At 41.9% G+C, this 25,150-nt stretch overlaps 1 protein-coding gene across 1 annotated transcript in view; it reads right to left on the bottom strand.

The window, feature by feature from the left end:
• The window catches only part of LOC128506731 (integrin alpha-M-like), a 226,098-nt gene that overhangs the window by 157,236 nt on the left and 43,712 nt on the right, over positions 1 to 25,150 (bottom strand). The window contains exons 3-6 of the mRNA XM_053477300.1: positions 16,850 to 16,967; positions 9,405 to 9,499; positions 9,217 to 9,284; positions 5,349 to 5,463 (exon numbers count right to left, since the gene is read on the bottom strand). Coding sequence (XP_053333275.1) covers positions 5,349 to 5,463; positions 9,217 to 9,284; positions 9,405 to 9,499; positions 16,850 to 16,967 — 396 coding nt within the window. The remainder of the gene's footprint in view (positions 1 to 5,348; positions 5,464 to 9,216; positions 9,285 to 9,404; positions 9,500 to 16,849; positions 16,968 to 25,150) is intronic.

Raw genomic sequence — 25,150 nt, 5'->3', positions numbered from 1 at the left:
CTATAGTGCTTTACAATGCCAGACAACATTCAAATACAAATGATTCACCCTCCCCAGGTGTGAATCGGCTGTTCTCACCTATACATTCAGAGAAACTGAAATGCATTTCTCCCCACTTTAAAAACCTCTTGAATCTGAGGCTCTTCTGGAGACTTTCAGTGATTTCAATTTGTGTAATTTTAATCTCCTGGATTCTAGATTCTAAAGTTGACATTGTTACCTTTTTTAATCATTGGAATGGAAGAACTTATTTTCCTTATGATAGCGTAAATTGCATTGTTTTTAATCAGTCTATACACAATAATATTATTTGGTTTTTTTTTTAACGGGTATGGGGGCTATCTTGGTTCATTAATCTCCGTGCCTGGTTTAGGTTTAGTATTCAGTGCGCATCTGTTATATTACAACTATCATAACACTCAAATACCTTTTATTGGGGGTTAAGTGACTGATGTGCCTAACATTTTTCAGCTGAGCCTTTGTTTCACTGAAAACGACCGCGACACCCCCCTCTCTCTCTCACACACACACACAGAGCCGAACAAATCATTAGCACGTCCCTCCCCCAAACAGCACAGACATTTACTTACACCTGAACTGAGTTGTTTGAGTAACATGGGTCGAACCCGTTACAAATCATAACAGTCTACTGCATTTCATTCTTATAATAACGCAAAAACACAAGCGGGGCTGAAAGACCGACATCAGCTGACGCAGTAGAACGTCCTAACACTGTTTTAATTTTATGGTCATTTATTTCAGTTAATAAATCTACTATAAATTTAAAGAACACAAGAAATAAGATGACACAAATCCATACACGCTTTTTTTCTAATTACAAGTGATAAAATCAAAAGGCTCACTGCCTCACACATTTATTGTGCTTAAATTTGATCCTAATAAGATTTGATTTAATTTGAATTTTAGAACAGTGGCAGCTGGAACACCTAAAACAGATGCAGGATTATTTTTTTATAATCTAAATAAAAATGCTTTTTTAAACGTGGGCTATTGTTATTTACATGCAATATTTGTTAATTTAATTTAAATGGGGTTTGGTCTCCGGAATGTTGAGCATCAGGATCCTCTTCTTTACTTTCCTATGTAGAATCAGCGCTTAATCGCACGTATAAAGTTTTGTAAATTCGTTTAATGTTTAATAGTAAATAATGACCCCCGTTGCGCTGTACCACCGCTCGGAAAACCTTATGAAATACAAGTTTAGGACAGTTATGATGATCTGCCACGGCGTGCGCGTGTGATGGGTGTACGCCCAAATCTACTATAACTACTCCCTCACTCCGTAGACTCCCTGAATAGGCACCAAAGGGACGGGGCCGCTTATTTGTGCCGGCTGGCGATAATTAACGTTAATATGATCTCGGGCTTGCTCCGCATTATAAAAGCAAGGCGCGGAGGTTTGTCTGAGGTCTGGGAAGTACGTGATGTAATGGAGAATATAAAAAAGCATGTCAGTGGGGAGATGTGACGCGGCCAGGCACTTTAAACAAGGACACTAGAATTCCGCCCTTTGATCTCCGCGCTGAGGACAGCGCGAGAAAGAGCTGCGCGAGCTCCCGCGGCATCTTCACTCCCGCACCGTGCCCGCCCTCGCAGCCTCGCTGCCGAAGAGGAAAAGGCTGCGAGGACGTTTGTGTTAAGTTTTTTTTACGTCAGCGAGGACTCGCGCCGGCCATCGACAGCGGGAGAAGCGCTGCCTCCGCGTGCTCAGTTCTGCCACTCCGCGCACCAACACTTATTGTCAGCTGTGTGCCCGCATGCCAGTGTGGCACAGCCCCCGGAACTGCACATGCACAATCTTTATCCCTTTCTTTCCTTTCTCCCTCCTTCAACACTTTCCTTCCCCATGTTACCTAAATAAATTACCCTTTTCCCGTAAGACCTCGCCACCGTGCGTTATGGTGCCGCCCGTGCAACATGGGTCGAATCCGTTACAGATCATAACAGTCTACTGCATTTCATTCTTATAATAACGCACAAACACAAGCGGGGCTGAATGACCAACATCAGCTGACGCAGTAGAATGTCCTGACAATGTTATAATTTTTATGGTCATTTATTTTAGTTAATAAATCTACTATAAATTTAAAGAACACAAGATATAAGACGACACAAAACCCCACACGCGTCTTTTCTAATTACACGTGATAAAATTTAAAGGCTCACTGTGTTAACATTTATTTTGTTTAAATTTGATCCTAATAAGATTTAATTTAATTTAAATTCTACATTTGTATCGTCATTTTAGTTCTGTGATTATAAATTTGTTTAACTACAATGTTTTACTTGATTTTATTCGCTACTACGTGCAGTTCTAAAACTCTGTGTCTCATTAATCCAGCAGAGAATAAACTAAGGCACTCTGTAGTTATATAGCGCCACTCAACGGTAAAAGCCAGCAAACGCACAAAGCCAAACGGTACCGCCGAGCGCGGCGACGGTAGGACCTACAGTCCGATTGATTAACCACTGTAAATGTATCACCAGTAATTGCATGTAAGCTAACCAGGTAGCCCTCTTTAACCAAAGCTGCTTGTGACTCAGACTAAATTAACTATCAGTCAACGCGGCAACTACAGGATAAAGTACCAGAGCTGAACAGCTACTACTTCAACTCGAAAACAAATAATCTGTTTTTATGTAATATGTGTAAAAGTAAGGAGTGGTACAGATTCTCCTGTATCGGCTCATTACAGCTAATGTGATCCCACATGGGAGGGGAGGCGGGATCACATCAACTGTAATGAGAAACAAAAAAAAAAGCATAAAAACAGATTATTTGTTTTTAAGTTAAATTGGTAAATGTAAAAGTAGACAATTCAAGCTTTCTATAGATATGTATTTTGTGTCTCTCTGTGGAGTATTTGCTGAGTTTCAGTTTATTTTAATGATGTGTTTTTTCCTGCAGTTCACACAGACCAAAGCGACAGACAGCGCACCCTGTTTATTTTCTTTATTTTATTAATGCACAAAGTTTTATTTTTTAACATGTGTGCATACAAATAAAAGTAGACACTTTACAGATTCGATTAATATATAGATCTTGTCTGTACGATCAAAACTGAAAGTCTAATTTAAGTTCTTATGGGCGTCATCAGTGTTTTTTTGGCACTGTTCTTACACTTTTATATTTTAACACATAGATTATGTGTAATTTGTGATAACAGCTATATTTTCTGTTATAGTGACTGCAGTAATGCTGCGGTTTATTAGGCCTAATAAACTGTTTAACTGAACTCGCAAGTGAATCTCAAGTTTTTCTGTGTCAATTACATTCTCAAATAACCTAAACACTGAAAATATATAAACTTATTTTGTCCTCAGATTCTTTCTTGTAACTCTCCTCTCTCTGTCACATACCTGTCTGATGGCTCATTATGCAGATTAGTATGCAGGCCTTTGTCTTCTCAGGTGTGAATCACTGCATTAGTAATGATAGTTCACGCCTTCTCGCATAGAGCCTTTACACTCAAAAAGTGACTTAAAAAATGTTAATCACTATATTGTTTTCTGTGAGCAAGTAAAAAAGATCAATTTCACATCATTTTGAAGCAAAAACACTAGTCCACCAGCCCAGTTCTCAAAAAGTCTTGTGAACAAATGTTTTGTATGAGTTTCATGGCCTTATTTAAGTTACTTTTATTTTCACAAAACTTACTAACCATGCATAATATTTTTTTCCTAAAAAATGCAAACACATACATTCATTTTGGTCACGTATTATCGTAGAACAGTTTGTGCTGATTACAAGAAAAATACAGGTTGGTCAATAATATATTGTGGCGTGGGTGGGGTTTGACAGACAACCATCATGCTTTGCGGGAGGGGTTATGATGTGTTTACCGTGTTGGGGAAAGGTGTTTGGGGTAGTGGCTTCGGCCAGGTTGTGTGTGTGTGTGTGGGTAGATGTCTGTTTAGTGACTGTGGAATGTGCTGTTGCTCAATAAAGTACTCCCAGCCATTTGCATTGGGCAGCCAGGAAGCTCACTTGTCTCTCCAAGTTCTGCTTAGCGGTAAAAACACTACAATATTATAAGTAGCTAAAAAATCATCATATCAATTCAAAATAAAAAATATCAGAGCATGTCCAAACATCTCAAGGGCCCCAAAATCACCTCGGACCTCAGAGGATTAATAAAACAAAGTAGGCCCCACTCCAAGTAATATGAACACACACACAAAAAAAAGTTAAATTTCAATTAAAATATATATATTTAAAACTCTTAAAGCTAAGTAGAGCATGGACACAAAAGAATGACTAGGGAAATTAATAAATTAAGAAGACTTTAATAGCAAAAAATATTTTTCCATAAAGAAATTTAAGTAGGTAATACAAAGAATAGTCTTGCTTAAACTAGTAATCTGATGCAAAAAATTACCTTAATATTTTTAAGGCTGGATATTTTTATCAGTGCAGGCTTATGAAGGTCAACACACTTCTCCCTTATTTGGTTTGTGTATTCTCTTTTCTTTGCCATGTTGATAAACCACTAAAGGTATATGGTATATGTGTAACCTCATACTTGTAACCCCGGTTTTATTTTTGTAGCTGAATAAACAAGTTGTTTGGTCCGTCAGCTCTGATTTAACACGTTTATTTACACCAGGAGAGACACAGTTTAACAGTTGTCTGAAAGTGCCCTACTTATTAATAGCGAAAGATATATATTTTTTTTTACAGTATGTATGTTTGGCCAAATGCCTGGTGTCATCTTCTGCTACAAAGAACATGAAGCATTTTAATATGGAAAATTCTAAGGAACAAAAAGAGAAAGTGAGGAAGAGAGACAGGGCGTGGGAGAGTTAGAGCATTAACATCAAATCCAAGAGGAGACAGGAAGGAAGTAGCATTAAGAATTTATCTCAGGAGAGGAAGAGAGGAAATGAGTAAAATAAACTCATTTTGTATCAATAAACACAAACACTCAGTTCATCAGGAAGATATAAATAACAGCTTTCAGCCAACTCAAATATATACATACGGAAAGAGAGATTATCAGGGGTAAGATGTTTTTGTTAAAAATATATATTTCTTGAGAGACTTTTTTATTTATAAATAAACTTGTTTCAATTAAAGATTAAATGTATCTTTTTTTTTATTTGAGAAGCTACTTCACCAAAAGAAATCAAAACAGTAGAGGGCAATGACTTGGACTGAACAAATACAAAGGTAAAGTTGTGCCCCAAGAGCGTTTATGTCTCAAGGCTTAAATGTGTGTTTGTCTCTATGTTTAACAGCATTTATGTCTTAGTGTTTGACAGTTTAAACTACAGAGTCACTGATTTTCCCTGAACCTGATGGTGATAAGAATAAAGAGCACCTTTACCTTGGAAAGCAGGGGTGATGTTGGTGACCATCTTCAGACGGCCATTGAACTGGTAACAGATTCCATTCAGATATGAAGTTCCTTTACACTCGCGTGTGAAACTTGGACTGCAACTCTACATCATCAACAAAATAAAAATTAGAAAGTATACTTTAAACAGTTTGGTTTAATTTTTGCTAAACAACACCGTGCATTTTACATGGCCCTTTTTGAATGAAATTTAAATGTATTTGTAGTTCCTTAACTGTACTAATAATGCAGGACATTTTAAAAATTGCATAGAATTTGATTGATTCACAGTTACACAGCCAGTTGAAGATCAGCTGGTGTACCAGAGGTTATAGGAAGGAATTAGCTTAGCAATATACTTATTTCGATTAGTTTAAAATTCACTTACAAGTCTTTTCAACAGTGGAGCCATGCTGGCTTAGTGAGATCTTGAGTAAGAAAAAGGTTGCAACCCAAAGTGGAACAGGCTGAGAGCTCATGCACACTGTGCACCCATACCTAATATTCAAACCTAAGGTTGTTGATCTCAGGACCATGGCTAAATTCCATAGGGACATCTGGGACTGCTGTCCCCTCTGCTGTACCAAGAAATTGCTGAACCCAGTGGTACTGGACAATGTTACTTAGTTTTTATGGGTAACCTCGTGGATAGATCAGAGAGTAAGAAAAGTCTTGGACCAGGTCCTAAAGAGCCTGAAGAGATCCTAAAAGCCTGCACTAATCTCCACATGCTTTTTACAGTCTATTATTGTCCCTGTCTTCAAACTGCCCGTCACAATGACTATCAGCCTCTAGCCCAGACCTCAGTGCTTTGAGAAGGTGGTCAAAGACTTTATCTCCTCCTCATCTGACACACTGGAGGAAAACATTTTGCGATCATGCAATTCACCCAACAGATGATGCCATCACTTACACTACCATTCAAAAGTTTGGGTCCCTTTTCTAACTCCATGATCGTTTCTGATTTTTATTTCTTTTTACATAGTAAAGGAATGCTGAAGGCGTCCAAAAAATGCATTAATCTCCTTTGAACAGTTAATGGTGAGATGTTTCTGCTACTTCTGCTCTGTAAAGACTTCATAACGCCTCTAATCTAAGGTGCTGTTAATTGGTCATTTTTCAGGCTGATAACTCTAAATGAACTTTCTCGTCTGTGGCAGAGGTAGGTTTTGGTCTCGCCCTCCTGGGACAGCCTTCATGAGAGCCAGTTTCATTATGGTGCTTGACGGACTTTGCACTTGATAATACTGTTCTTGCAAGAACTATTACAGTAAGGCTGACCGCTGTGTCTTAAAATAACAACTAACTGTTGGTGTTGCTGTTGTTATGTAATTACCTAATTCCATATGTGTTATTTTATAGTTTTGAAATCCCCAGTATTGTTGTAGAATGTAGAAAATAAATCACTAAACAAAAACAAAGAAATTTGCAAGTGACCCCAAACTTTTGAACGGTAGTGTACCTTGTGCACACACCCCTGAACCAGAAGGAAAATTATAAAAAAATCCTGTCTGTATACTACTGGTCAGCATTTAACACATGGATGGGCAAAAGTGTCTAATGACATTTAGGTATTTGGCAGAAGCTCTTCTCCAGAGCGACTTACAAAAAGTGCTTTGAAGATTCTGCCATCAGACAGATACTTACATTGGGTTACTAGGTTACTAACTAAGTGCCATCAGTTAAACATCAGTTTTTTCTGGAACAAGGTCAGAAGGATAGTAAAGGACCTTAACCATCTGAACAATGGAATTTTCTCTCTGTTGCAGTCAAGTGCTTCCGCTTCCTGAAGGCCAACACAGAGAGGAAAAGCTTCTTCCCACAGGATATTCCGGCTCTCAACACAGACAAAACCTTGGACTGATCGTTTGACTCACCCACAAACTATACATTAATGATGATACACATTTGTTTTGTTGGTAATTTACCTAAAGAAAGAGCCTCTCTTATGTACAGTTAAACCTTGGTTTGTGACTATAATGCATTCTGGAAATGGCTAGTATATTAAAACACTCATATATCATTAGTGAATTTCTCCCAAAAGAAATAATGAAAACGCATTCATTACTTGTTCCACAACTGTCATACACACTCACAGCACGACCGGCACTAGGACCCGGAAGTAGTACGGTTGCAAGCCAGGGCGCATAAAAGGAGACAAGATGGCACTTCACATTGCTCAGTCATTGAGTTCGCCCATGTCGGTTCAGACTGTTTGTCAGCCATTTTGTGAGTACTCGTGTGTGTTTATACGACGCGGGATAAATTTGTGTTTTTCCCTTGCTTCCCTTTTGAGAGAGTCCTTACAATAATTCGCGTGGACTAATCAACACAAGTGCAGACACACTGACCTACACCACCAAATTATCGTACACACCAACCTGTAACCTGCTTCACCTGTAACCTGTAAATGCTTCACTGTTTATTTTTTGCACAATGATCATTACTGGACTAATTTTTGCACTAATTCCTCAATTCTTGCTGCTGTTTTCAAAGAATGTTTACGTTTACCCACTACCTCAACACCATATTTTATGTTCTGTAACTGTTACGTTTACGTTTACCCACTACCTCAACACCATATTTTTATGTTCTGTTTATGTCGTGGTTGCGCACTGTCACTTTGTTGTTGCTCTTGTTTGCACATTTGCACGTGCACTTTATGTTGTCTGTTAAAATAGTTATACTTAGCTAGTTAGTTTTTGTTAATTTATGTTGTAATTTATGTTAGGTCTCTCTGTCCTGTCTCTGCTAGCCAGTTAACTAGGCCTCTTAGTTAGCTAGTTTAGTGTCTCTGTTAATTTATGTTGTAAGTTTATGTTGCATGTAGCACCTTGGTCCTGGAGGAACGTTGTTTCGTTTCACTGTGTACTAACTGTATATGGTTGTAATGACAATAAAGCCTACTTGAACTTGAACTTATCCCGCCTACTTGCTTGCTTCCGCGTTTGGGTTTACCATCCACGCTACAAAGGGCTAACCGCTAATCGCTAAGTCTTCTGATCAACCCGGGTTAGTTCGTGACAAGAACACAAAAATATTAAGTACATATAGAGTAAAAAAGTACAAATAAATCACAACAGATAAGTGTTTTCGCTGTGTGTGTGTGTTTGTGCGCGCACGCGCTGTGTGTGATGAAAAAGGATGACTTTCACACACTCACTTAAACACACACACACACAAAATAAAATATGTTTTACATGTACACACTAGTGATGCATGGGTCGTCTGGTAACCCGCGGGTCGGGTTGGGGCGGGTAAAAAAATTGTCACTTAATTTGTCAATTGTTACCGCTGCCAGTCACAACAAAACAAAAAAATTAAAGTGAAGATGGAAGACGAGGTGCTGGAGAAATTGAGGTCGGGAATTTACATCATTAAAAGAAAAAAGGTCAGGCTGCTAAATTCGGGTTGCAAAAATAGATACAGTGGTGCGGGGCGGGCTGGGGCAGGCCAAATAATTTCATAAAAGCAGGACTTGCGGGTTGGAAAAATACCCGACCCGCGCATTACTAGTACACGGATGTATGGCAAAATGTATGAAAATTTTTTGTATATACACTGTATATATTTTTACACTATGTACACGTACATAATAGGGAATAATTTGTACTTAATATATAAATAACTATAACTGCTGCTGCCAACCATCCTCCAGTACAGTTTTCATATTTTTACTGTTCTTATATTTCTGTACATTATACCCTATACATTTTATACTTAGTGTAAATGTTATTTTAATGCAAATTTTATTTTTAGACTTTATGTTTAGATTTACTTAAATTCATATTTGTACTTTACTTTGGTTGAGACAGTTGTAAAAAACATTTCAGTGCAAATATTAAAGTGTTAAACTCACAGTGAGTGTGGCTGATGGAGACGTCCCCACTGTCATCGACATCCCAAAGAACCTGATCGCCTTTGAGTCTGAGGAACAGTACAGCCTGGTTATGAGTTATGAGTGTGTGTGTGAGTGTGTGTGTGTGTGTGTGTGTGTGTGTGTGTGTGTGTGAGAGTGTGTGTGTGTGTGTGTGTGTGTGTCTTTACCTGGCTGATAAAAAGAGCTGCAGTCATTCTTCTCCACTGTGCAACTGTAAAGAGCTCCTGAACTGTTTGTGCCTAGTGGAGCGCTGACGATAATTCTAACAGACAAACAGCACATAAACACAACACTCTGATTCACAGCAGATCATCACTGCACACTAGTGATGCGCGGGTCGGGTATTTTTCCAACCCGCGGGTCCTGCTTTTATGAAATTATTCGGCCCGCCCCAGCCCGCCCCGCACCACTTTATCTATTTTTAGAACCCGCCCGCCCGCCCCGCGCCGCGCCGTGCCGCGCCCGCGACCATTAAATAGACATACTAGACATTGTATTTAAAATGAAAACAGCCTTTATTTCAGCTTGAAAGTGCTTGGAAACATCTCCCTGTAAACTGGCAACAACATACGATTATGAATATTAACGATAAATCAGGTCATATTAATAACAAGATAATGATACACATATTAAACATTTACAAAGCAGCGTTTGTAATCTAGGCTAAAGAGTTTTTTATTTTAGATTTGTATAGGGCAGGCCTACAGTTTACAGCCTACGCTAAATAACCACTGACATTTTTTTTTCATTTATCACACAGAAATGTTCATTTAGCGTTTTTACATTCGCTGGGCAAAAAAAAAATGTTAAAACATTAGATTTAGCAGCCTGACCTTTTTTTCTTTTAATGATGTAAATTCCCGACCTCAATTTCTCTCTCGTCTTCCATCTTCACTTTTATTTATTTATTTATTTTTTGGGGACTGGCAGCGGTAGTTGCTTGGCACTTTCACGACTTGTCATGTGACGTAACCTCCTCAAATAACTTAACAAAATATGAAAATAGATATTCCCAAATATTTAATATAGGCTATAGGAAATTCTTCTTTGTCTTTCGGCTGTTCCCTTTCAGGGGTCGCCACAGCGAATCATTTGCCTCCATCTAACCCTATCCTCTGCATCCTCTTCTCTCACACCAACTAACTTCATGTCCTCTTTCACTGCATCCATAAATCTCCTCTTTGGTCTTCCTCTAGACCTCCTGCCTGGCAGTTCCAACCTCAGCATCCTTCTACCGATATATTCACAATCTCTCCTCTGAACATGTCCAAACCACCTCAATCTGGCCTCTCTGACTTTATCTCCAAAACATCTAACGTGGGTTGTCCCTCTGATAAACTCATTCTTAATCCTATCCATCCTTGTCACTCCCAAAGAGAACCTCAACATCTTCAGCTCTGCTACCTCCAACTCTGCCTCCTGTCTTTTCTTCAGTGCCACTGTCTCTAAGCCGTAGAGCATCGCTGGTCTCACCACTGTCCTGTACACCTTTCCTTTCATTCTCGCTGATACTCTTTTATCGCACAACACACCTGACACTTTTCTCCACCCATTCCAACCTGCCTGTACCCGCCTCTTCACCTCCTTTAAACACTCTCCGTTGCTCTGGACCGTTGACCCTAAGTACTTAAAATCCTGCACCTTCTTTACCTCTGCTCCCTGTAGCCTCACCGATCCTCCTGGGTCCCTCTCATTTACACACATGTATTCCGTCTTGCTGCGGCTAACCTTCATTCCTCTGCATTCCAGAGCATACCTCCACCTCTCCAAATTTTCCTCCACCTGTTCCCTGCTCTCGCTACAGAGCACGTTGTCATCTGCAAACATCATAGTCCATGGGGACTCCTGTCTTACCTCATCTGTCATCCTGTCCATCACCAGAGCAAACAAAAAGGGGCTTAGAGCCGATCCTTGATGCAGACCCACCTCCACCTTGAACTCTTCTGTCACACCTACAGCACATCTTACCACTGTCTTACAGCTCTCATACATGTCCTGCACCACTCTAACATACTTCTCTGCCATTCCAGACTTCCTCATACAATACCACAGCTCCTCTCTTGGCACCCTGTCATTGTAACGGGTGCTGCGTGTGGGTTTTAAGGAAGGTGTATAGACAGAGGTGATCAGGTGGGAAAAGGTCTTTTAATACAGAAAAACCAAACATAAACAGACATCTACATAAGGGAACGAAGGAACAGCAACACAGAGCATAGGAGAAACACAAGCTAAGCAAAACAGGATCTCAACTGTACAATAACTAAACTAAGGCAGGGAGTTACACTAAAGGCAGGGAGTTACACTAAAGGCAGGGAGTTACACTAAACACAATGGCTAAACATAAACTAAGCACAACAGGCTAAACATAAACTACACACAACAGGCTAAACATAAACTACACACAACAGGCTAAACATAAACTAAACACAATAGGCTAAACATAAACTAAACATAGGCTAGGAGATAACCTGACAAACTAGAAACAAGACATGACAGGACATAAACAAAACTAAACCAAGGACAACACAAACCAGGAGCTAGGGAAGTGGCATGACACCAAGAACATAACACCCACTTAACTTGAACGCAAGTTAACACAACAGATGCCAGACAAAGGAAACTAAACTGAAAGACTATTTATAACAAACGTAATTAACTACCCTCGGTTCAGGTGTGCTCCCATCACCTGACCGAGGTGCACTCTGGGAATTAAAGTTCAACTAAAAACCAAAGGAAACACAGGAAACACAAACGAAAACAAAATGGCGTCCGGGAGCATGTCGCCCTCTGGTGGCGAACCGTGACATTACTCCCCCTCCAAAGGCGCTACACCGGAGCGCCAAATGGTGGTCCAGGGCACCCTCCCCAAAATCCGTGCATGTTCCTCCCGCCAGATGGGCTGCAGCCCGAGTTCCCTGGGGAGAGTAGCAGGGGGGGCAGTGATGCTGTGTCGTTGCCAGGCGGAGACGGAAGGCGGAGCTGGGTCGCCGGGCGGAGACGGAGGCGGAGCTGGGTCGCCGGGCGGAGACGGAGGCGGAGCTGGGTCGCCGGGCGGAGACGGAGCTGGGTCGCCGAATCCGGTCGGTGGAGCGAGGAGCACAGGATCTGGGTCCACGCCGAAGCCGGTCGGCGGAGCGAGGAGCACTGGCGCTGGGACGTCGCCGAAGCCGGGCGGCGGAGCGAGGAGCACTGGCGCTGGGACGTCGCCGAAGCCGGGCGGCGGAGCGAGGAGCACTGGCGCTGGGACGTCGCCGAAGCCGAGCGGCGGAGCGAGGAGCACTGGCGCTGGGACGTCGCCGAAGCCGGGCGGCGGAGCGAGGAGCACTGCGTCGTCGTCAGCGAAACAGGAAGGTGGCTCGACGTCGACGCAAGGCGGAGGAGGAAGAGCTGGATTGCCGGACAAAGGCTCACCGCTGTCGAGGCCGTCGAAGCAGGGCAGAGGCGGCAGCACGATGTCGTTCAGGTCGACGACGCAGGGCAGAGGCGAAAGCTCACCATCAGCATAGGGCTGAGGGTCGCCGTCGTCGAGGTCGGCGAAGTAGGGCAGCGGGGGAAGCTTGCCAAAGCTGGACAGAGGCGGCTCTGGCTCATGCCTGTCGGGGTCCTCGGAGCCCTCCACTGGGCTCTCTGGGAGACTGGAGCCCTCCACTGGGCTCTCTGGGAGACTGGAGCCCTCCACTGGGCTCTCTGGGAGACTGGAGCCCTCCACTGGGCTCTCTGGGAGACTGGAGCCCTCCACTGGGCTCTCTGGGAGACTGGAGCCCTCCACTGGGCTCTCTGGGAGACTGGAGCCCTCCACTGGGCTCTCTGGGAGACTGGAGCCCTCCACTGGGCTCTCTGGGAGACTGGAGCCCTCCACTGGGCTCTCTGGGAGACTGGAGCCCTCCACTGGGCTCTCTGGGAGACTGGAGCCCTCCACTGGGCTCTCTGGGAGACTGGAGCCCTCCACTGGGCTCTCTGGGAGACTGGAGCCCTCCACTGGGCTCTCTGGGACCGCGGCAGGGTGGACTGGAGGTACTGGGCTTCCCTTGTCTAGCTGGACGAGCTGGTCCTGGAGCCGTGCACCCAACTCCAGCAGGGTTTGCATGCGTTCCTGGTCATTGGCTGCCCGGCACGCATTGATCTGCTGGATCAGCTCTCCAGTCAGCTGTTGGAGCAGTCGCCTCTGCTGTTGCTGCTCCTCGCCATGCCCCTTTTGCCGACACACCGACTGGGGTTTTTCCTTACCCCTGGTTCCGTCGTCCTGTGTCTGTGGGGGCACGCGTCGTATCGCCCGCCTCGAGCCTCTCCAGTCCTGCTGCGTTGCTCGCTCGCTCTCTCCAGTCCTTCGCTGCTGAGCACTGCAGGGCGTCGCTCCCCTCGCTCCTGCATGCTCCACATTGTTCCGTCGGATGGCAAGCCGACTACCCACAAGGTCTGCTTGCCCCGACGTCATGATCCTAGCCCCCCCAAAAAAATTATCCAGGGGAGGCCCCTCCGCTATACTACTACTTTTTAGGTCTGGCATTCTGTAACGGGTGCTGCGTGTGGGTTTTAAGGAAGGTGTATAGACAGAGGTGATCAGGTGGGAAAAGGTCTTTTAATACAGAAAAACCAAACATAAACAGACATCTACATAAGGGAACGAAGGAACAGCAACACAGGGCATAGGAGAAACACAAGCTAAGCAAAACAGGATCTCAACTGTACAATAACTAAACTAAGGCAGGGAGTTACACTAAAGGCAGGGAGTTACACTAAACACAACGGCTAAACATAAACTAAGCACAACAGGCTAAACATAAACTACACACAACAGGCTAAACATAAACTAAACACAATAGGCTAAACATAAACTAAACATAGACTAGGAGATAACCTGACAAACTAGAAACAAGACATGACAGGACATAAACAAAACTAAACCAAGGACAACACAAACCAGGAGCTAGGGAAGTGGCATGACACCAAGAACATAACACCCACTTAACTTGAACGCAAGTTAACACAACAGATGCCAGACAAAGGAAACTAAACTGAAAGACTATTTATAACAAACGTAATTAACTACCCTCGGTTCAGGTGTGCTCCCATCACCTGACCGAGGTGCACTCTGGGAATTGAAGTTCAACTAAAAACCAAAGGAAACACAGGAAACACAAACGAAAACAAAATGGCGTCCGGGAGCATGTCGCCCTCTGGTGGCGAACCGTGACAGTCATACGCTTTCTCTAAATCTAAAAAGACACAATGCAACTCCCTGTTACCTTCTCTATACTTCTCCGCCAGCATCCTCAAAGCAAATACTGCATCTGATGTACTCTTTCTAGGCATAAAACCATATTGCTGCTCACAAATGCTCACCTCTGCCCTTAACCTAGCTTCCACTACTCTTTCCCACAGCTTCATTGTCTGGCTCATTAGCTTTATACCTCTATAATTGCCACAGCTTTGCACATCTCCCTTGTTCTTAAAAATTGGCACCCATACACTTCTCCTCCATTCCTCTGGAATCCTCTCACTCTCCAAAATCTTGTTAAACAAACTTGTCAAAAACTCTACTGCCACCTCACCTCACTTCTACCAATATTTGCTACTTCCTGTTCCACAACAGTCACCTCTTCTACTCTTTGTTCTCTTTCGTTTTCCTCATTAATTAACTCCTCAAAGTACTCCTTCCATCCTCCCATCACCCTCCTGGCATCTGTCAGTACATTTCCATCTCTATCTTTAATCACTCTAACCTGCTGCACATCCTTCCCATCTCTATCTCTCTGCCTTGCCAACCTGTACAGATCCCCCTCTCCCTCCTTACTGTTTAGCCTAGCATACAAGTCCTCATATGCTGTTTGTTTGGCCTTTGCCACCTCTACCTTCACCTTACTCTGCATCTCCCTGTACTCCTGTCTACTCTCTTCAGTCCTCTCCGTGTCCCACTTCTTCTTAGCTAGCCTCTTTCCCTGTATACACTCCTGGACTTCCTCATTCCACCACCAAGTCTCCTTGTCCACTTTCCCCTTACCTGATGATACACCAAGTACCCTCCTACCTGTCTCCCTGATTACATTGGCTGTAGTTGTCCAGTCAACTGAAAGCACCTCCTGACCACCCATAGCCTGTCTCAACTCCTCCCTAAAGACTTCACAACATTCTTCCTTTCTCAGCTTCCACCACTTTGTCCTCTGCTCTGCCTTTGTCCTCTTCGCCTTCCTCACCACCAGGGTTATTTTGCACACCACCATTCTGTGTTGTCTGGCTACACTCTCCCCTACCAACACTTTGCAGTCACTAATCTCTTTCAGGTTACAACGTCGACACAAGATGTAGTTGACCTGAGTGCTTCTGCCTCCACTCTTATATGTCACCCTATGTTCCGGCCTCTTCTGGAAGAAAGTATTTACTACTGCCATTTCCATCCTCTTTGCAAAGTCCACCACCATCTGCCCTTCTACATTCCTGTCCTGAAGACCAAACCTGCCCATCACATTTTCATCACCTCTGTTCCCTTCCCCAACATGTCCATTGAAGTCTGCACCAATCACCACTCTTTCACCTTTAGGGATGCTCTGCATCACTTCATCTAACTCACTTCAGAATTTCTCCTTCTCTTTTAACTCACATCCTACCTGTGGGGCATAACCACTAACAACATTGAACATTATCCCTTCAATGTCCAGCTTCAGACTCATCACCCTATCTGATACTCTCTTCACCTCTAGAACATTCCTTACAAACTCCTCTTTTAGAATAACTCCTACTCCATTTCTTTTCCTATCCACACCATGATAAAACTGTTGATCCTAAGCTTCTAGCCTTGCTACCTTTCCACCTGGTCTCCTGGACACACAGTACATCCACCTTTCTTCTCTGCATCATATCAACTAACTCTCTTCCCTTCCCTGTCATGGTCCCTACATTCAAAGTCCCTACTATCACTCCTAAACTCTTGCCTTTCCTCGTCTCTCTCTGCTTTCGAACACGCCTTCCTCCTCTCCTTCTTCGACCAACAGTAGCCCAATTTCCACCAGCACCCTGTAGGTCAACAGCACCAGTGGCGGTCGTTGTTAACCCGGGCCACGACCGATCCGGTATGGGAATTATATTCTTGATTCGCATCGTTGATTTGGCAAATGTTTTACGTCGGATGCCCGTCCTGACACAACCCTCTGCATTTATCCAGACTTGGGACTGGCACAAGAAGACACTGGATTGCGCCCCCCGGTGGTTGCATTATAGGCTATAGGAAATTGCACGCAACATACATGGATTTTTTATTTAATTTTTGTTTTTATTGACCCGCCCCAACCCGCCCTGCAAATAAAGTGACAATTTCTTTACCCACCCCAACCCGACCCGCAGGTTACATCATCACTGCACACTGCATGTAGCTTTTTTTGCGTGTAGCTGACAGAAATATAAAATCCATGTTGTGTCTGTTTGCATGGACCATCAGTCAAACACTGTTTGGAAGAAGATTTATTAATTTATTTATTTTAAATGAAGGGTGGGGGTTTAGTCCAAGTACTGAAGTGTATTTACAATATACAGACTGCAGGAAGAAGGAGAGAAGTTCAGTTTGAGACAGATTTAGATAAGTGATCCTAGCTACATGAATAATGCAGTAAATACTCACTGTTTCATCTCATCAGACTGATACTGCAGCACTCGGTATCCAAACAACTCCTCTTTATTTCCTGAGAATGTCTCTGGGTTCGACACGTCAACATTAAACCCATCTGAGAGTGAGACACCTGAGAGACAGAGGCATTGAATCAGGATATAGTTGCAGGTAACAGGATGAACATGAGTGTGATATGGCTTTTATACAACTATTTATTATTAACACATTAGAATTAGTTTCTTTATTTAACCAGTTATTTTCTTCACCCACGCGTATCCTTGCGCACCAGTAGGAATTAACTAACTGTGACTGGTGGAGCTGGTGACTGAGAGTTAGCGCGTAACAGTTAGTGTAATTACCAGGAGGTGAGAGTAGTGTTACACATGGAGGCGGTGGACAGTCCTGACAAACTATATTTCCACTTATTCCACTTTAGAATACACCTTGACCAGAGGTTACAGATATGTTACAGCATAAAGCATAAAGGCATAAAGCATAAAGGCCATTTAGAACGATTTGGCAGCGAATATTAAGGAGACAGCGTGGTGTTTAAAATAGCAGAATATTATCAGTTGTTTGTTTTTACCAATAGTGCTTTCTTCACTGGTTTTATATGTGTTTGTAATTAACAATTGTAGAACATGTGTGATGCAGAGTGATGCATATAGTTAAATTCAAATTTTATTTGTCACGTACACAGTCATACACAGTACGATATGCAGTGAAATGCTTATGACCGCAAGTGACCTTAAAAAAATAAAAAACTTATACGTAAGGAATAAATATGAATAAAAAGAAATACAAAAGAAAAATAAATTTAACTAGTAAAATAAACTGTACAAATAAGGGCATAATAGAAATATCACAAAATATAGAAATATAGAAGAAAAAAAGTATATATATATAAAACGTGACAGTGGTTGTGCAAATATGCATGAAAAGTGACTTGAGATAGAGAGATGTTGAATATCTCAGTGAACACAGGTGCTAGCTGGTCTGCGCAGGCTCTGAGAATATGACCTGAGATGCCGTCTGGTCCTGCTGCTTTCCTGGTGTTCAATCTCTTGAAGGCTCTCTTTACGTCAAGCTCTGAGATGATAAGTGCATTTCCTAGGGTTAACCCTTAGGAGTCTGACTTGCCGCCGGCGGAAAAAATGCATTTTTTTCTGGTAACCGTGAAAAGAGTTTAAAATGCTCCGTCATGATTAATCATACACATTAGTGTAGTACATCATTTGAATCTGTAAAGGGTCTACTTTTTTTCATGTATACTTACAATAACCACAAAACAATGTGCTTTTGTAAAATAAAGAAAATAAACAGGGTGCGCTTTCAGCCGTCTCTGTCTCCGCGAAAATCTTTTTGAAACACGTCACTAAAATGAACTGAAACTCCGCGAATACTGCACAGACAGACATGAGAAATACATCTATAGAAAGCTTAAAGGGTCTACTTTTAAATGATGCAATTCACATTGAAAACAAATATTCCCCGTTTATGTAATCCGTATGAAACCAAGGAGAGGCACTGAATTTCTGTTGCACTTCATTATCTGCTAATGACCCGCGGCAGGACACGCCCACTCGCCATTCACACGGAAAACAGTCCCGGGGTAATCTACATACGAGGCCACGCCCCCCGGGCAACGGCATGAAAACACACACAGACAGGCTTGAAAACACTTAGATTCAGTGAGTTTTCTGCACGTTTGGAGGATGGCACGCGCTACACAGCCTAGGAAGCTCTTCAGATGATTTTGGACAGTGAGGAGGAGTTTACATTTACCTCAGGAGAAGACTGTGACTCTGATGGCGAACGGGAGCATTTTGAGGAGAGAACAGATCCAGCAGAGGACATTGAAGCAAACTGCTATAACAATGGGTAAGTTATTAAGTCTTATATAACTCTTATTCTGATTATATTAAACTAATATTAGTAAATATTTCCCTCACTTCAGCTAGCTCTTGTCTGTTGTGTGACACATTGGCTCCTAATGCCATTTACATAGTTTAGTGTAGCATGTAGATAACACTGCTAACAGGCTGCCTTATGGAGCAAACATGATATTTCCCGGTGGCTAAGCTAATATCTTATTGAGTTTACAGATGTTTATAAATGTTCTAATGTATTTCACCTCGTTTTGGATAGCTTTAGATTATGGTTGCTAATATATATTTGGATCCGTTTTGGTTAGCTTATAACACTGCTATTGGTAATGTTATTTAGCACAAACAAGCTAGCTCCAGTTGGCTAAAATACTGCCATATGTAGCTAAGAAACATTATGAATTTATGAATGTTTATGAATATTTCTGTGGTGTAAATGTTCATAATGCCTTTTGTTAAGCTTGTATTTACAAATACCTGTTTAGAATGTGTTAAATATGTGTGTAAAGCATGTCAGGTGGATGGTGTTTGCTAATGCCTCAGGGGTAAATGTTTGAGATGCACTAGACTTGTCTAGTCTATTGTCCATCAACAGACACAGAGGGGCACAAAATGTATACACTTCATACCTATTAAGCGTCCATACCTATTAATTGCACATCCATTTACTATGAACAGTATAGGCTAACTTTTTTATTTATTTATTTGTTTTTAGGAATGTGTCTGCATCACCCTTGCCTTCAGCAGCACCTCACATCAGGACACCACATCAGGTTTGCACCATTTTACCATGAATGTTTGCACTTTTTATTTATTTGGAACTGTTTCTTGAATTTTTGCAAGTGAATCTTAAGTTATTCTAAATAAACCACAAACAAAGTAATATGTTTCTGTCTTCTAATTATTTTCTTGTAACACTTTCCTATGTGTAACACTTTCACATGAAAGGGGTAATTATACAGCTCATTATGCGGTTCTTTGTCTTCTCTGGCATGAATTACAGCATTATTCATGATCATTCACGCCTCCTCGCATACTGCCTTTCTAAACAAAAAGTGTCTTAGAAAATTTAAATGAATGTATTGTTTTCTGTAAATGAGTAAGGAAGGTGATTGTCACATCATTTTGAAGTAAAACCTCTACATTATAAGATCCAGGTCACAAAAGTCTTGTGCACAAATGTCATGAATGTGTTTTGTGCTCTTATTTCAGTGAGTTGTTTTTTTGTTGTTTTCAAAAATCACGCATAATTTTTTTTTTCTCCAATATACAAACTTGTACATACATGCTGCTCATATATTATTGTTGCCCAGTTTGTGCTGAATAAAATGATATCAGACTTTAGACATTTATAAGTTTATAAGTAACTGAAAAATACACAAATGTCAGGACATGTCAGAATCTCTTCAGAGCTCCAAAACACCCTCAGACTCCTAAGGGTTAATGTTCTGATAGTCTTTCTCTCCACGATATCATCCGCTAGTTTCCCGATGAATCCCACAACCGCTTCCGTAAACACGCTGACGTCATCTGAGCTGTTTCTGAACATGTCCCAGTCTGCGTCATCGAGTGCGTCCTGTAACCGATTGGTCCGTCCAGCAGGCAACCTCCCTGTGAACCAGAACTTCCTGTTTCAGCCTTTGTTTGGCACGAGGAAAATGGCGGCATGGTCGGAAGAGGAACAACACTCTCGCTTTTGCACCAGCTGCCTCCCCTTGACTTCCCAGAGTCCATGCGGTGAATCGAGAAGAACTCGGCCGGCTGGATGGAGTGGTCCGGCACCGCTGCGTTCAGCCATGTCTCGGTGAAGCAGAGGAGGTTGCAGTCCCGAATGTCTCTCTGGAACTTTATCCTGGCCCTGAGGTCATCGAGCTTGTTTTTCAGTGACTGGACGTTGGCGAGCAGGATGCTAGGCAGAGGTGTGCGGTGTGCACGGGCTCTCAGCCTGTTACTGACGCCGGCTCGTTTCCCTCGGGGCCGCCGCTTCGCGTCGCGTCCTTTGTTCTCCCTCAGGATCTCACTCGGCCAGCTCAAATCCGGAGTTAAAAACTTTGAATTGTGAGTACATTGTATACCAAAAGGAAACAAAAGTGTCTCTATCATACCTAATGTACTCAATGGTGGTGATTTTGCCGATTTTAAAACACTGAAAACTAACTTAAAAAACAAAAACGAAGAAAAAGTGGTCGGAGCAGTCATGACGGCAGCCGACCTCATCTTGGAAATTGTGATCTTGTGATGTTACTGTGTATTATAATCACTCTATGAAAGCCTCTCATATAACTTAGAATGAACTGTTGTATAATTTAAATTTGAATAGACTATATAAAAGTGTATTTGATTGTACACATGGAACTTTGCAGTCAAAATATAAAAGGATTTTTGCCGTCATTAAGAAAATACCTGAATATTTTTATGAACTGTGTTATTTGGTGTGTAATAAGTTTCTAGGTGTAATCACTCTAAAATTTATATTCTCATAAATAACCATTAATTAATTACTTTTCAAGTAATGAATTGCATTGGTGACTCCAATACTACAAAGTGCCTATAATATGTTACTGAAAGATTAGCTCCAGCATGCTGTAACACCCACCACACCCTCCAGATATCCTGCCTGTTACCTACGCCTCTTGTTACTTAGACTCTGACAATAAAACAAAGTGAAACTAAGATGAGGTGAGAAATACAACTTAAATGCTGGGAATTAGATTACATTTGGCATGTAAAGTAAAAGAAACTGAGAAATTTTATAACTTAATGCGCAAACTGAGCTCATTTTAAATTTGATGCCAGCTGCAGGTCTCACAAAAGTTGGGACCATGTTTACCATGGTGTAGCATTTCCTCTCCTTTTCAAAACAGTTTAAAGATGTCTGGGAATTAAAGTTATGAGTTTCTTTTTTGGAATTTTGTCCCATTTTGGGCCTGATATAGGTTTCCAGCTGCTGAAGAGTCCATGGTTGTCTTTGATGTATTATTCATTTATTGATGCACCAAACGTTCTCTAAACGTTCTGGACAGGAGGCCAATTCAGCTTTTCTACTACGAAGCCATGCTGGTGTTATAGCTGCAGTATATGGTTTTGCATTATGCTGATAAAAAACACAAGGCCTTCCGTAAAACAGACATCATCTAAAAATTTTATATACCTTTTAAAAACATGCAAGCTGCCCATACCATATGCTCTTATGGCCCCCATACCATCAAAGAAATGTCACAGAAATGTCTTTAGCCTGGAGGACACGGCGTCTGTGACTTCCAACAAGGATGTCAAATTTGGAATTGTCTAATCATAGAACACTTTTCTACTTTGAAACAATCCATCTTAAATGAGCCTTGGCCACAGGACACGACAGCACTTCTAGACCAGGTTCACATATGGATTCCTTTTTGCATGATGGAGCTTTATTTGGTATTTGCAGGTGGCACAGTGAGTTGTGTTTACCAACTGGTTTCTGGAAGTATTCCTGGGCCCATTCCAGAATACCACAGGCATCCAACAAAAATCTTTGGCCTTGTTCCTTATGCACAGAGGTCTCTCCAGTTGCTCTAAATCTTTTGATGATGTTAGGCTCTGTAGATTATGAGATTTGCAAAGCCTTAAAAGCCTTAAAGTTGAGGAACAATGTTTTCCACAACCTTTTTACGCACTACCTTAGAGAGCCTCTGCCCATCTATATTCCCAAGTGACTCTGCCCTTCTAAGAAATCCCTTTATAGCTAATCATGTTACAGACCTGGTGCTAGATGTTCTCCCAGTTTAATCTTGTAAAAAAAAGTCTTGCTTTTTTAGCCTTTGTTGCCCTGTCCCAACTTTTTTGAGACCTGTAGCAGGCATCGAATTTAAAATAAGCTTATTTAGTGGATGTCACGATTCGGGTCTATCAGGCTGTTGGTACGCCGTGGGCTTACAAAGGGCAGGCATAAATGCAGAGGGTTCTTTTCAAAATAAAGAGTTTTTATTGACAAACAAACTAATCACGTGAAAACTTAACAAACAAAACACTGGCTCTGGAAAACATCACACTGAGGTATTTAGAAAACATACACAGACTCAATAACACGAACACACTTGGGGATTCCATAAAACAAATCACATAGGGATACGAGAAACCTTTCACACTTCACACTAGCCTAGAGTGGGGACAGAGACTCTCACAGTCAGGCTCTAATACCTGAGACATACACACACTCGCTCTGTGTTGTGACACAGGCTCGATTACACACAGGCTCTAATACCTGAAACATATATACACTCGCTCTAGGCTAGACATTTTACCCTCATAGGGCTGTGATAAAGGCTTAAAAAACACATCTTATATACACGTAACCCAGGCCCTTGCCGGTGGAATAAAACCTCGTCTGCTACTACGAGCGCCACACAACACAACACAACCCACGCTCCTACAGTAGTTGATCAATTGGAATGGTTATTACCGTCGCGCTCACAGCCGCGTAAAAACATCAGCGGCCAAAATAAATCAGTTGCATTTCAAAGTCATTCGTAAAATGGCCGCCAGGTGGCGCAAAGTGACATTTTCGCTCGTTGCCGTAAATACAACAGTGACCGTTATACAGCGTATCTCTGTATCGGTTTATTGTTATTTAGGTTCTGGATTATTTCAGGTACTTTAAACACATTGTTGGGTTGCTCATGTTGGCTCATATGAGATGTAGTTTACAAATGAACACCTGGTTGGGTTATTTTGACCCAACAACTGGTTTATTCATTATTCTTTCCTTTCTCCAAATATCAGCCTGCAGAATGTTTAAAATATTACTGTTTATTGTGTTACAGGTGTAGTTTTAAGAGTTGTTTAGGCAGAAATGCGTGTGTATACAGCTCAAAACCTCCATCAGTTAATAAAGATAGCGGCTATTTAGAAAACATGCCCAGTGATTTCTGAGCTTCAGGAAATCTCCGGCCGCTCTGCGCATAACACCGGACCAACTCATGTCGGAAAGAATTTATAAACGGTTTCTAAACATGGGCTATTGTTTTTTTACTTATAATATTTGTTAATTTAATTTAAATGAGGTTTGGGCTCAGGACTTCGATTCGGCATCGTGATTCTCCTCTTTAATTTACTCCATAGTTTTAATCAGCGCTCAGCCGCATGCAGGGAGTTTTCCAGAGCGCACCGGCAGAAGTAGACTAATGATTATGAACGCGTCGGGAAAACAGCAAGCAGACTGACTCTGACCATTTAAAAAAACGTTTGCGTTCATTTTCTGACGCGCTCAAGTTCACCAAAAACAATACAGAGCAGCGCAGCTTACAACACTTACAAAATCACAACACTTACAAAATCACAAAGTTTTTTCGTTATTGTAAGTGGGCTTAAATAAAAGTTAAGTCTTATAAAGGCATGTAGTCTTATATAGTTTTATTATATAGTTTTTGCACATTAATCTGACACAGTTTTTTCAGCCTGTCACGGCGTGCGCCCAAATCAATATCTCTCCTCGCTCACTAGTTAGGCGGCCTCCCTTTCAGACATGCGAAGCAGCGGGACCGCAGAATTACACATGACTGGTGAGCTATCGTTGCTATCGTTGCCCGGGCTTGCACCCCGCGCTATAAAATACTCGGGGTTTGTTGGGCTACAGTGGATTTTACTACGCGCTGTGTATGCAGCGCGCGTGCAACAACGCGGAAGTGCGGCATGCAAGCAAGGCAAATGGAACGCGCCCCAGGGACTTCAAAGGAGCGAGATGTGGGAGGGGGGCGGTACGGCCATCCGCGGAGAGCAGAGTCAGCGCGAGCAGATGGATGGCCATTGCACTCACACCGCGTAGTAAAATCCACTGTAACCCAACAAACCCCAATCATCACCAGCCGTGCCTTATTCCGTCATGTCATGTGGGCATTATAAGCTTTGTATTGAAAACTTCTAACTAAAAAGTGGCAGCTGGCACGCCTAAAAATAGACGCAGGTTATTTTTTTAATAGTCTAAATAAAAACCCTCCGATTTAATTTCCTATAGTCTAACCAGCGCTCAACCGCACGCATAGTTTTCCCGAGCGTGAGGAATTTTTTTTGTGCTAAATAATGTTTATGCAGTATAAGAATTCCTATTAATCCTGGGTTGTTCTTTTAGTGTCACTATAGTGCTTTACAATGCCAGACAACATTCAAATACAAATGATTCACCCTCCCCAGGTGTGACTCGGCTGTTCTCACCTATACATGCAGAGGAACTGAAATGCACTTCTCCCCACTTTAAAAACCTCTTGAATCTGAGGCTCTTCTGGAGACTTTCAGTGATTTCAATTTGTGTAATTTTAATCTCCTGGATTCTAGATTCTAAAGTTGACATTGTTACCTTTTTTAATCATTGGAATGGAAGAACTTGTTATTTTCCTTATGATAGCATAAATTGCATTGTTTTTAATCAGTCTATACACAATAATATTCTTTGGTA

The sequence above is a fragment of the Clarias gariepinus genome, chromosome 18 (genome assembly GCF_024256425.1).
Source record: "Clarias gariepinus isolate MV-2021 ecotype Netherlands chromosome 18, CGAR_prim_01v2, whole genome shotgun sequence".
Lineage (NCBI taxonomy): Eukaryota > Metazoa > Chordata > Actinopteri > Siluriformes > Clariidae > Clarias > Clarias gariepinus.
This window is presented reverse-complemented; position numbering and strand designations above follow the sequence as displayed.